At 44.4% G+C, this 14,560-nt stretch overlaps 1 protein-coding gene across 1 annotated transcript in view; it reads right to left on the bottom strand.

Annotated features, from left to right (window-relative positions):
- The window catches only part of STT3B (STT3 oligosaccharyltransferase complex catalytic subunit B), a 51,171-nt gene extending 38,261 nt beyond the window's left edge, over positions 1–12,910 (bottom strand). Inside the window, exon 1 of the mRNA XM_054273965.1 lies at positions 12,393–12,910. Coding sequence (XP_054129940.1) covers positions 12,393–12,910 — 518 coding nt within the window. The remainder of the gene's footprint in view (positions 1–12,392) is intronic.
- Between the last annotated feature and the right edge of the window lie 1,650 nt (positions 12,911–14,560).

The raw sequence follows: 14,560 nt of genomic DNA, 5'->3' as shown, positions 1-14,560 counted from the left end.
CCTTTTAAAGTAAGACCAGCTGTTCGAGTACCCAGCTCCCTGAGCTGGAAGACTGGGAGGAGCAGCAGAATGAAGCCCCCATACTCCAAGGGGAAATGGTCAGCAACCACCCAAACACACACAAAGCTGCATGGGGTCCACCCAAAGGTACTGAGGGAGCCGGCAGAAGTGTTCACTAAGCTATTTTCAACCATTTCCCAGCAGTCCTGACTAACCAGAGAGATCCCAACAGACCAAAGCCGGCAAATGTGATGTCCACCTACAAGAAGGGTGTGGAAGGAAACTCCGGGCCTGTCAACCTCACCTTGGTGCCAGGGAAGGTTATGGAGCAGATCATCTTCATACAGGACAACCAGCATCAGGCCCATTCAGGATGGGTTTATGAGGGGCAGGTATGTCTTGACCAACCTGATGTCCTCCTATGACAAGGTGACACTTAGTGGATGAGGGGAAGACTGTGGATGTTGTTTATGTAGACTTTACTGCAGCCTTTGACACCATTCCCATAGGATTCTGGAGAAATTGGCTGCTTGTGGCTTGGACAGGTACACTCTCTGCTGGATGGCCAAGCCCGAAGAGTGGTGGTGAATGGAGTTGCACCCAGTTGGCTGCTGGCCACAAATCGTGTTCCCCAGGGATCAGTGTTGGGGCCAGGCCAGTTCAATTTCTTTATCAATTTTTTTTTCTTTATCAATTATTAGGATGACAGATCAAGTGCACCCCCAGTCAGTTTGCAGATGTTGGGTGGGAGTGTTGATCTGCTGCATGGCAGGAAGGCTCTGCAGAGGGATCTGGACAGGCTGGAATGATGGGCCAAGGCCACTTTTATGAGGTTCAACAAGGTGAAGTGCTGGGTCCTGCACTTGCATCACAACAACCCCACTGAACACTGCAGGCTTGGACAAGAGTGGCTGGAAAGCTGAACGGGGGAAAAGGATCAGGTTCAACAGCAGCTAACATGAGCCAGTCTGTGCCCAGGTGGCCAAGAAAGCCAGTGGCATCCTGGCCTGTATCAGCAGTAGTGTGGCCAGCAGGACCAGGGCAGGGATTGCCACCCCATGCTCAGCACTGGTGAGGCCACACCTCAAAGCCTGTGTTCAGTTTTGGGACAAAAAAGAACACTGTGATGCGCTGAAGCAAGTCCAGGGAAGGGCAGTGAAGCTGGTGAAGGGCCTGGAGCACAAGTCCTAGGAGGATCAGCTGAAAGAGCTGGGTTTGTTCAGCCTGGAGAAAAAGAGGCTTATGGGGAACCTTATCACTCTCCGCAACCACTGAAAAGAGGTTGTAGCCAGGTGGGGGTCAGCCTCTTCTCCCAGGTAACAAGGAAGATGACAAGAAGAAACGTCAAGTTGCACCAGAGGAGATTTACATTAGGTATTTGGAAAAATTTCTTCCCTAAAGGGTTGTTAAGCAGTGGACAGGCTGCCCAGGAAGTGGCTGACTCACCAACGCTTGAAGCGTTTAAAGCAGGTGGGACATGCTAGTGCTGGGTTAAGGGTTGGACCCATTGCTCAAAGAGGTCTTTTTCAACTGAAATGATTCTATGACCTCAACTATTTAAACTGAATTTATTCTGAAGCAGATGGAAAGTATCCACATCTATTAATACAATCCAACAGAAGGGATGATGGCCCCTAGCTAAGGGCAAAAAGAGTTCCAGATGCTTGCAAAGTGACTGTATATTCTCACACTGGAGCAAATCAGTGTGGAATAGGATGTCACCAATAAAATAGAGACCAGGAAAGTAGCTGAAAACTGAAAGTGGCCTTCATCCTTCCTCATAATTCACAGAGTGGAGTTTATCTTTCTAACCATATTTTGCATTCAGATGCTTTCAGTGTCTGATTTCGTATCAAGTAAGTATGGCAAGCAGAATTTTAAAAAGAGTTATGAACTACGATTTTGTATCTTTCATACTGCTTCAAGTAAGCCTAAATTACAAAGAAACCCAAAGTTTTCACTGAATTTAATGTAACCTGCTAAGAATTGTACTTTATGGTTACCAGTATTTCTTTAAAGGCTATGCACAGGAAACAAGTGTAATAACAAAATGTTATTTGCTTTTTAGGTATTCTCACAGAAATGCTGAAGATTAAATGTACTGTGATGACTGCGGTGCTCAGTATTTAAGACAGTATTTATAATTAATATTAAATTCCTGCCATGTACAATGTGAAATTGAAGTTACATGTTAATTTTCTCATTATGTGATAAAACTCCTAGTATTGCTCAGTCTATTCTACTGTAGATATTGAACTATTTCACTGTGCTTCTCTGTCATTTCAGTAAAATCCCATGAATGCTTAGAAATGAACTTAAAATGTGAAGGTGGGGGAACACTTCAACCCTGAGCTAAGCTTGCTATTACACACACATGCTTTGAAGCTGTCACAAATGTTAGTACAGAAATATTCAGAGACTACACCCACCATTGCCTCCTCTATCCTCTGTCCAAGAACATGCCCTTTCAAAAGCAAACCACCTCTTCGACCAGCCAGCTACACTGGTATATACAGTTTGGTAGCTACAGCCCCTCTGTCTTAGAACATTAAAAGGATGAGTTTCATTTCCAAAGCCATTTTATTAAATCAAAGTGCATCCTTTTGCTGCTGCCCCACTGTGACATAAAATGAATGTGTGGCCGCCCATGGAAACGGGGAAAGGAGGAGGCTAAAGCAAGAGGTTCAGTTTCAATTCAGGTGGGGTTCAAAAGCCATGTACTGCAGGGGTATGTGAGAGTGGTTGGGAAGGACCTGGTGTAAGTTCTCAAGGGACAGTTCTTAGGTCACATAATCCTAAATCTTCTCTCTTCTTGCTCTCCAAACATGAATTAAGCTGGTCTGTTCCAGGACCTTTCATGCTTCAATCCCCACCAGACCATATGCCCTCTCAACTCTCTCTCCACAAATGCGCTGTTCTGCAGCTTTTTCTTCTTGAAGGTAGCCCTGAAAGAAGACAGCAGATGGCACCGTGTGGAACACACACTCACAAAGCAAAACCATGATGTGCATAGCTAAGAATGCTTTGTTGAAACCAGAGTGCAATGGAAGCATAAAGAAAAAAGAACACAGAAGCTGACTTACAAAAGCAAAAGCCAGAAAATAAAATTCAGTGATGGAACAATTACAAGCAAGACACATTTCACACAAAACACATCATCCAAGTTTGTGCCTAGCAAAAACTGGGCTTTATTGTGGGAGAGTGGGGCTAATGTTGGTAAAGCAAAGCTGGAATACAAAATTAAAACACTACAATTTCCTAGGCTCCCATTTAGCCATAGGAGAATAATTACAGTTGTCATTACTAGCTGACCTGAGACATCACAAATTAAGACACTGTTGCTAATGTTTAAGGTAGTCTCTCCAGTGTCAAGATCCATTTCCTATTTGGTGAATGAAAGATTAAAACTGTTACAGAGTAAAATTAATTGTGAGACACATGCAATAGCTTTTCAACCGTTACTTCAGACATCTGACAATAGATGAATCATTCTAGTCACCTGAGTAAGATAAAAGTCAAAACACAGTAGCATTACCCAGCTTCTTGGAAAACTCAAACACTGCACTGGCTTTCACGACTTTGATTCTACAACAGTGAGTCAAGGAGACATCCATTTACTGTCATTGTTACCATTGATACAATGCCAAAGCTCCAATTTTGTTTTGCTGACTTTCTAAATCAGAAGAATTGCAACTTTAAGGCATTTTATCTATTACCAGAGAAAGAATTAAAGACATTTTAAAGACCTTTAATACCCAAATCATCAAATATTTCAACCATGAAGATGAAATCACCTTTGTCCAAGATACATGTTTCAAAAATATTTATGAAATTCTAAGTTATTTAACTGAACTTCCAAATGCTATTTGGGCTAAGTTTAGGACAAGGAGTTAGCACATTCAATGTATGCAATAGACTGTAGATAGATAGATAGATAGAAAGAAGTAAAGTTAGGTAAGTGCTCAGGACAGGAAAGCTTGTTTTGTTATGTTTTGCTTCTGCATCACTCTATTGTCAAATCCTCTGGCTATAGCACACACATTCTTTTAAATGTGTTCCTCTCCATCAGCTGCATCCTCTAAGAGGTACTTTCCATGCCTAGACTTTCTTAACATATCAATCTATTGTGAAGATAGGAATAAAAATAAATAAAATCACACTTCTTGAATTTAAAAAAGTTGGCTATCATTTATAGCATAGTAATTGTAAAAAAGAGAATACAGAGACTGAAAAAATAAAGAACTGAAAAAATGTAGTTACATATGCTAGAACAGTTTAAAATTACATGTTATTTCTCCCTTCTGCAAAATCCATATTAAACCAACAGGATATAGAGTGCCCATCCATACAGTGAGCCACTATTTTAAACAAATGTAAATAATACTTTGTAACACAGTCTGAAGGAAAATAGGTATCCCACTAAGAAAACCATCAAAAATAATCATCTAGCCAAACTCACATCCTCCATTGCAATGTAGTTTCCCAAGGAATTTGTTTGTTTAAGTGAGGGAAGTTTTGAAAAGGTGTTTTGCAATTCCTCATGGATTATCAGCTGAAGAGAACTTGAACATGCTCTTTTACCTAACAAACTAACATAACCCATCACTTGACTGCCACAGAAAATTATATGATAAGCACTGTAACACCTGGAAGATATTATCATTTACAGTTATTAACGTTAGATGGGCTCTGAAAAAGTAACATTTGATACTGGACTCGGGTCCCCCACAGCAGAGACACATTTTAAATACCACTTCCTGCTTTTAAAGCACTCATGTACAAATACTCAGCTATTCCTTGTTTAAAACAGACCATTTCTTTTTCTAAAGCACAGGAGTATTGCCTCACATAATAGCAAGCACTTTTGAAGTATAGCAAGTATTTAATTCTCTAAAATGCCAAAGGAGCTTTTACTCGGGGAAAGCAGCAGAAAGTTGGGAAATACAGAAGCTGATCTATTTTATTCGTATTTATATCCTTAAATTCATTCCCCAGGCTGCTTCAGCTTATGTAAGGTGTGGTGCAGCATTAGGGTCAATTTCATGGTACCCCTCCAGCCCAGGCCTAGCAGTTACCCACGTTATAAACACCTCTGTCTGATGCCCAGACACAGCTCAGATGAAGACCACAAGCTCTGCTCAGCTATGGGGCTGGAAATGCACTCTGTGTGCTGGACATACTATAAAAAGGCCAGAGCAATACATATCCTAAGTTCACTTTGCTCTCCAAGCAAGTAGTGAGACTGATGGCTCCAAGTTTTGCTAAAGGAGTTAATAATAATAAAAACATTGTCACACATCCTGCTACAGGGTGCAGGCTCCACAGGCCCCAAAAGGAACAGCTTTAACAGCTTTCCTAAGTAGAAAGAAGCCCTCAGGAGTAGCCCTAAATGTCAGTACAATCACATTTCAAGAATGGAATTTTCAAAAATTCAGGAGGAAACTCTGCAACACATGCACAGTTAGACATTAAATGGAAAATAACCTGACTAAATTAGAGGAGATTCTTGTGGAACAGCAAAGACACCTCCCTAAACATAGTGTCCCCTCAATTCATTAAAACTTAGTTCCTACAGGATTTTCAATTTTCTTGCTAACTATACTAGCCAAAATTTTTATTCTCCCCTTCCCCCACCAGATCAGCATGAGACAGGTTCAAAAACATGAGTATTAGGATTACAGGCTGCCAGGACTAGAGACTATTAGAGAGAGTTATGATAGGAAGCAAAGCTAACCTTTATAAACCACTCTAACCCTATGTAATCAAATCAAATTTCTGTTTTAAAAACTGATCATATTAAGCTGTTCAAATAATAGGATATCTGCCAAAAAAAAGTCCATTCAAGGATTTTAATCGTAGCATTTGCTATAGTTAGTCAAGTGTTTGTGAGTGTTCGCTGAAGACCACTTAAAAAAAAAATCATGGCATTAAAAACTAAACTTGATGGTTCAGTTGACCCAGCCTACATAAAACATTTGGATATGTTTTCTTTTTCATGCTTCATTCTGCTATCCATAAATCCATAAACGGGTCAACACTTTGCAAGCACTCTATCTCACCTCATATGTTTTCCACAAGAAGTCTGTAGGGAGTCTCTGCACATGTTTTATGAACACTGCCCCTCCTACCTATCATGCATAAGCCCATTACTGCACCCACATGAAATCTGATGAGGTGCTCACCCCAATTACAAGTAGTGCAAGTGAGGAGGGGAGCACTACGTGCTAAGTAAAGATGCTAGTAGACAATAGTAGATACAGAGAAGGGATTTGATTCTGGCATGACTGCTATTTTATGAGGCCACACAGTGAATTGCTTTTCAGCTGCATCACTCCAACTGAACAAATCTAGCCTGAGGTCTCCCCACTCACAAAGCAGTTTCTGCTAAGCCTTCAACTCTGTCCAATGTTCTTTCACCAAATTATTCTTCTTCCATTACATTTCTAATATTTACCTATTTTTGCAATTTCTCAAGCACTAGAGAAAAGCAGTACAGTCAAGTGCACATCATCTTGACTTTACCACCATATCAACCTTACAGAAAAATTTACTTTTCAAAACAGCTCCCTCCAAGTAGGTCAACAATACCTTATAATGGGGAGACCCCAAAAGCCAGGCTAACCTGTGCTAACAGTTTCTCAGCCCATGTCAAACTGCAATAGAAGTGGTCAAAAAGATGCCTGGTTTGGATCCTCCTCATTAAAGGGTAGGTGGAGGTGCAGTGGCAAAGCCTGGAAGACTATTCCCACATAAAAATCTCTAACCTTTCCCTTCATGAGCACACAGTCCCCACTGAATCAGATCTGGACTCTATGCTAGCATAATTTTCCTACTATAATAAAATGGCAGAAACGAGTTTGAGTTACCTGAAATTCTGTTAAAATTATTAGTATTACTAGAGTATAAAAACTCATTTCAAATGTTAATAGTAAATATAATATTAAAAACTATATTTCAATAAAATAGAAATAGAATACTTCTCACTTCACAGAATCAAAACACTAGTGAATGAAGAACATGTAGTAAGTTCTTAATATGAATCTCATGAAATTTGCAACATCTCAAAATTAATTCAAAGTGATTATATTCAAACTGAATTGGAATCAAATTCTTTCCTAAGGTCTGGAAGTTGTCTAAGATTATAAACAAAAGGAATTGTTTTGGGAAAAAACCCTAAAGTCTGTGAGAAATGCTTCCTAAACAGATCCACATTTATGTACTTTACTTGAACAGGACTGTGTACTGGGTTGAAAGGCTCCAGAAAGACAGATACAGTTTGGAGATCAAAGTGTCTGTCAACTCTCAAGAATTCTTTTAGTACACAATCTGCTATTTTCCCAGCAAGAGGCACTAGCAGGGAAGCAGTGGCCAGATGAATTATCTGGGTGGGCAGTGGTAATTGGTATTATCGACACTATCCTCTTTACGCAATTTTTTCTCTTCTCCTTATGAACACCAACTTAACATGCTCTTATTCACTTCTCCTTTCATCACCCGCTGCTCCAGTGTCTCAACCTGCTCTGGTTTCATTTGTATATGCCTTCCCTCTGTCACTCAATCTCAGTTTATCCCCTAACATCAGTCACTATTTACATTCCCTCCTGATGTTCATATTCTTCCTCAAAAATAAGAGATTAAACTGTAATATAAAAACTGGTAGCAAACCAGCTCAGGAAACTAAAATGCTATAGCATTACAACAATTTACCTCACTGAATTTACTATGACTGCTTTAGAACAAGCAAGAAGAAGAAAACCAGACTGCACACTGGGCAACAGAGGAGAACTACTCCAGAAGTCAACTATCAAATCAGGTAACTACAACACAAACCCACAATTACCAATGACTGATCAATTCCAAACACCACTCTTTCTGTTCACTTCAGTCACACTTGGAATTTTAAGGAAGGTTTCATGTCATATTTATAGATGCTAAATTACGTTTTCATTAATGAAACAAGTTTACAACAGCTCAAGGATCCATCTGGCAAACATGATTGATTTGAACACAGCAAAACCTGTACATTTGACTGTGCCTGAGATAAAAATCTCAACTTCCTTTAAACCTGCCTGTCTGTGAAACTCAAGCAATGACACTGACCTCAGGTTTATTTTCACTACTTCATCCCCACTCACCAAACCCCACTAACACTAGATTATGGCATCAGTGATGAGGAAGTGAATTGCTATTATATCTATAAGCCATATTTGCTACCAGGACAATTATGTTACACATCTTGCTACAGGTCCAATAAACAATGGCCACCTCTAATGACAGGTAAAAAGATGGTAGTTGGAGAGATCAATGCTGCTGGTTTGGAAGAGCCCAAAAATGTGTATGAGATTGTGGTAGTGCTCTTCATTACCAAGAGCTGGCAGGGATGTAGAAGACAACATTCCCAGCAGGAGAAGGTAGGCAAATGGAACTGACAAAGCTTGCACTAGGTGCATCATCCTGCACGTGCAAACTGGTAGGGAGAGGGTCTCATCCTCACACATAAGAGCTTTGGTATTCCAGCTTTCACTAAGGTAACTGGTATTAATCTGGCTTTTAGCAAGATGTTAAAATTCTCAGGGGAAAGAGAAGTTTGATCTCGTGTCATGGGATATGATTAATGATTCAGATACAGTTCTCACACGTGTGACTTAATGGTAAGAACTGCACAAACACAATGAATGTACTATTTTGACAGTGTTCCCTGAAGACTATTGATGAACCAAAAGTTGTTGTCATTTCACTTGGTAGCAGTATCAGAATGCAACAGTTTTGCTATATCTATCTATCTTATATGCATACATATGCACACATACAAATTATTTTTTATACATACACACACATATATATATATGATGCAAGCAGCCAAAAGAAATAGCATATGGACATGCTGGAGCTGTACTTCAGAAAACCAGTGCATAGAAAGGAGTCCCTGTTCAAGGGCTCCATGATTTTGGTTGCCTTGGTTCTGCAGCCAGGTTGACATTTAAGGCAACATCTGACAGTAAGAATGCTCTCACTTGACAACTGAGTTAAATCTGCTGTTGTACTTTCATGTGCAGCTTTCACTCTGCACTTGTGTGTACACAGCACCAAAATTAAGCTCTGGGTCCACCCAGCTGCCAAACCAGACATGAAATCTGTCCATTCCAATGTACCATCACTATCCATGTTTCAAGTTCTTGGCCTTAGAATAAAATCCTGGAATTAAATGCTGGAGGCCTGTCAACAGCACATCTTAATGAGCTGCCTGACTTTACATATCAGCTCACCTGACCTAGAAGCTGCCAAGAAGTACACACATTTCTCAAAGTCTCTGGACCAGGTCAAGTATGGAGAGTAAACATGACATGAGAAATAAATCAAAAAGTGAAAATACTGCATAAAATAGGTAGTCAGTGTGAAAAAAACCCCAGTAAACTGAGTCATAATGTACAGGTCACAAGTTCTTAAGTGACAGCATGGTGACCTCAAAATACCAGTTTGGTTTTACCTTGCACTGGCATTGTATTTCAATGGAGATCAAAAACCAAACACCGTCCTCCCTTTACTGCCTTGGCCTATCGTACTACATTTGGGTCACTTCTGGAAGAAATGCCAACACAAGTGAGTCTCAGTGGCTGATTTTACAAAAGCAGCAAATCTCCTTCCTATGCCAAATCAAAACCTAGGTTTTACTGTCAGAAAGGCAGGTTGAAAGGGATGTTAGGAACAAAAAAGTGGAATTTGATTCAATTAATATGTAGAAAAAGCAAGGCAATCCTGCCTTTCTTCCCACCCTTGGTGGTTCCATATGTCCATACCAGAAAATGGGATTCCTAAGTAAATAGGAAAGCTTTCTACACCTCAGAGGCAATGATATTTTTCAATTCAAAAGAATAAGTGATTTGTCTAATGGTCCTCATTTTGTCAGATATACCTTAGTTTCCTCTCTGGAGCACAAAACAAATACTAGAGAATAGGTGACTGACTTAACAACACACTGCAAGATATCGTACGCAAGCTTGACAGGAAAAGCCAAAAGAATTGAGAAAAATATCAAATTGTTTCACAGCAAAGTCTACAGCCACTGTCCTGGAAAAAAAAAATCCAGTTTACCTGGAGAAGCTGCTAAAGAAGTGGTTTAAAAAAATTAGAAACAAAGCACTGCTACTAGTCTTTTCATAAGCTCCTTTCCCATATTACATTCAGACTTGTAAGACCCTTGCAACTGTGAAAAACCATTCCCATCTAGCTACTCCACACTGTTTAAGAGAGCAACATAATTTTTTATTCTTTCCAACAATTTTGCTGCTGCAATAGAGAAAGTCCTTTGTTTTCACTCAGTTTCTACCATTTTAGGTCTCTTTCCTACTAATTAACTTAAGTGCATTTGCCTCTACCATTTCTGGCTTGCAGCAACACGACATTGGCATGATTCTTGACATTTCAACTGCTTCTCACAGACCTGCATTAAAATCAATGAGTTTTGTCAACTTCATATATTCCCTAATTAACAAGGGTACATCCAGCAGCACAGGCAGCAATGCCTTCTGTTTGTGTACTCAGGAAGATGACTTTGCATCAATTTACACGTTGCTTTAAACAGGAGTTTATCTTTACAGCGAGATCATTACTATGAACTTAACTCCCATAGCACCATTTTAGTGTCCTTCAGGGCTTAGTAAGAAGTTACGCAACTCAGCACTGTAAAATTTTCGTTTATCCAACAAGGATGAGTCTTGATTATAAAAATCAGATTAAAGTAGCACAAAAAATGTAGGTTGCATGCTTAAAAGTTTCCTCCATAACAGAAAGGAAAGCCTTTATGCTTAAATTTAGATTAGAAGGTAACTACTTCACAGGATACAAACTCAGGTTCATAGTCTCACTGTAGATGTGTTTAAACCATGCTTCCCCTCATTCTTAACTTTATTAATTGGAAGTCTGCATTTCTTCCATTCATTTGTGTCTGCAGAAAAACACTTAAATCATGGGCAATTACTTGACATTTTGAAGATATTTTGAGATACTTGGCTTTCACATCACAAAGGTTTATTACTTCACACAGCATTTAAAAACAAAGCCATTCCTTGTTCTCTATCCACTATTCCGAGCCACGATTTGTGAATGGATTACATTTGCGGGTGGGGGGGGAGAGAAGTGAGGGGGGAAAAGCCAACTAGAAAAGAGGAAGTTGTGCTTTTGAAAGTATCAAAGTGGAGTGCATGCTTTGCAGAGAAGTACAATTTCAGCAACAATTTTAGGTGAAATTTAACACAGAATATCTAGCGTGTATTTTAAAACGAAGCATCTCCTTCCTTCGTGCAATTAACAGTGAGACCCAAGACATAAAATTTTAAATTAAAATCTGATAATTCACTATTTTAAAGTCATCTGCCACTTACCCTACTTAAAGTTCTAAAAACCCCACGGATTCCCAGGACGAAGTAACCAGTAATATAAAAATTCATTGTCACGTTTTTGCATTACAACAACCCTGCCCCACAAGTCTTGTCATCTTTCACTTCGCCTTGCTGCAAGGAACGAGTGCAGCATTTCTTCATCTCATCCATAAAATGGTTTCGGTCCCCTCCAAGAGGGAAAAAGAACAGACGGCTTCTACAGGAGGGAAAGCAATCTTTGGAAAAATCAAGATGTGTGGGAAACAGCAAAAGTCCTTGGGCTCAGAAACGCAGCTTCGAAACACCTGGCAGTAAATCAATGTCACCCATTTCGCCGTAATCCCTCAAGTCACTTTTATGAAGATTACTTCCTGCAGTGCATTCCTCGCCCTGCTCCCTCCCCGGCCGACAAGGACTCCAGCACAGAGCACTCCGGGAAGCCGCACCGCGCACACGGCACCGGCGCCGCGACAGCGGGAGCGGACCGGGGCGCGGGTCACGCCTGGCACAACTGTTTCGCTACCAGCCCTGACTCCGGCCCCGCTCCCGATTCCCTGCCAGCGCCACAACTTTCCTTCCCCGTGCCCCTCGGAGAGTCCTGCCGCAACTCCGAGGGATGCGGGGGAACTGCCGCCGCCCCGTTCCCGAGGTCTCCGCCGCAGGGGACACCCCAGCGCCGGCACCGCCGCTCGCTCCCGGCGTTTCCCTTCTCCCGCGCCGCGGTGGCGACCCCTCAAGCTCCCACCGACCTGCCACAACGTGTCCCGTCCGCACCGCCTCCCTCTCTCTCCCCCTGCCTCCGTGCTCGGCTCCCGGGGCGGCCGCGGCTGCCGGCTCCCAGCGGGGAACAGCCAGGGGCGCAACTTCGCGGAGTGGCGGAGCAGGGGGCGGGCGCGGGGCCCTCCCGCCGTCCCCGCGGCCAGGGCGCAGGGAACCCGCGGGTCTCCCCCGCCGCGGCTCATGGCGCGGCGCTTTCCCGCCTCCCCGTCCCGCCCGGCGGCGGCGGCGACTGACCAGGGGTCGAACTCGTGGATGATGCTCTCGAAGCGGATGACGGCGAAGAGCCGGGAGCTGAATCCAGCCAGCCAGGCCAGGAAGAGGATGGTGAAGGAGAGCAGGGACTGCCAGCCCGCCGGCTGCGACAGGCCCCCCGACAGGCCGCCGCCCGCCCCGGCGCGGCTGTGGAGCGGCGCCGCGGAGTTGGCGGCGGGTCTCTGCTTGTGGTCGGGGGCCGAGTGCTCCGCCATGTTGTACCCGGGGCTCCCTCGCAGCCTCTCCCTCCGCCCGGCGCGTGCGGGGAGGAGGAGGCGGAGGAGGGGAGGAGAGGAGGGAGGAAGGGCAGGGGGCGGGGGGCTCGGCAAGGGGCGGGGCGGAGCCCGCCCGCTCTTGCTCGGCGCTCCTCGCTGTCTCCCCGCCGCCTCCTGGCGCACTCGGGCTTTGCCGCTGCCTCCTCCTCCGGCCGCCGCCGTCACCGTCCCCCGGCGCGGGGGGGAGAACGGCGCGGCGCGCTCCAGCCCGGGGGGCGGGGCCATCGACAGTACGGGGGCGGGGTCAGGGAGCCGGAGGGGCGGGGCTGGAGACGGCCCGGGGCGCGCGCGCGGCTCAGAGAGGCAGCGCCGGGGTGGGGAGGGAGCTCTGCCAGCAGGGGGCTGCGGACGGGACCCGGGCGGGAGGGACAGGGGCGGATCGCGACTCTCGTCTTCCCTTCTTCCCGAGCGGGCCGTTTGACATTGCCGCCCCTACGGAGCAGGAGGAGCTACCGGGGGAGGGCGGGGCTCCCAGGAGAAGGCGAGGGGGCGGGACCGATCCCCTCGGGTAGCGCCCTCCTAACAGGAACTCCGGTGACGGCCTGTCACGGAGCGACAGGTATTTAAAAGGGGCGGGTCATCCCCGAGTAGCCAATCGGAGCGGCACAGCCCCGCGCGCAGGGGGACGTCCCTCGCGGTGCCAACCGTTGGGGCAGTTGACTGGCAGTCGTTTGGTCCAGTCGGAGCGCGGCGTGCGAGTCACGTGGACGCCCCCGGCGCCGTGCCGGGGCGCTGCGGTGCGTGTGGGCCGGCGGGTGGCGCCGCTCCCGGCGTGCTCCGGAGCGGAGCGGAGCGGAGCATGCCGGGAGTTGTAGTCCGCCGTGCGGGGGAGCGGCGAGCCCTGGTAACTCCGTTTGCTAGGAACGTTTATTTGTCCCGGTGGAAACTGCGATGGCTGGCGCTGAGGGATGTCGGAGAGCTTTGCCCTCATGCAGTTGAGAGGAGTAGCTTAGGGCAAGGTCAGGGAGAGCCTTGCATGTGCCACTTGCCTCAGCTGGGAGCATTTTTATGGAATCCATCAGTGCATTAGGTTGGAAGAGACATGAAGGTCATCGAGTCCAACCTATGGCCGAACACCACCATGTCAACTCGGCCATGCCACATGGAGCCAGATCCAGCCTTTCCTAAACACTCTTCATTCCAGGGATGATGACTCTACCAGGCGCAGTGACCAGCAAATGGACACCTTGGCTTTTTTGGGAGAATGGGATTGTTTAGGTTTTTTAAGTTGTCTTTTAGGAGTTTTCCCATTGAAATGGTATTTGAGAGCCTTTGTAACTCCCTCAAATATTTTGCAAAACATGTGGCTATAAGGAGAAGGTGGAGAAAACTGAAGGCTTCCCGGGTTGCACATGCCTCATCAGCTTGAGGCATGCTGGCCTTTTTTCTACTCTAAGATGGTAGGGCCCAGTCTGCTTTTAGAAAAAGTGTGATATTAAACACAGGCAGAATAAAAAATTACATGGCTCTTTGCATTGATCACACAAACAACATATGTTTTATGGTTTTTGTGCAGGGCTTCAGTTTTGAAATTAAACAGCTCATGTTTGTTTTCTGAGGTCAGGGCATTCCCTTTGATGCACAAATGTGGCTCTTCAAAGGTCATGAAGACTTGCAGTTCAATTTCAGCAGTATGGATGGGGACCATACTGGGTCTTAGTTGACTGATACAATTCTAATTAGTCCTTGCTGTTGTCCCTAGCTTTATTTGTTCAGCAGAGGAAGAAAATAGTAGGTTTCTTTCTATGCACAGTGGAAACCTTCCTGTTACAGAATCTTAGAATGGTTTGGGTTGGAAGAGACCTTAAAGATTATCTACTTCCAATCTCCCTTCTATGAACAGAAGCATCTTCCACTAGACCAAGTTACCTGAAG

This window comes from Melozone crissalis, unplaced genomic scaffold, assembly GCF_028551555.1.
Source record: "Melozone crissalis strain CALT ecotype California unplaced genomic scaffold, PUWL_Pcris_2 ptg000016l_1, whole genome shotgun sequence".
Lineage (NCBI taxonomy): Eukaryota > Metazoa > Chordata > Aves > Passeriformes > Passerellidae > Melozone > Melozone crissalis.
This window is presented reverse-complemented; position numbering and strand designations above follow the sequence as displayed.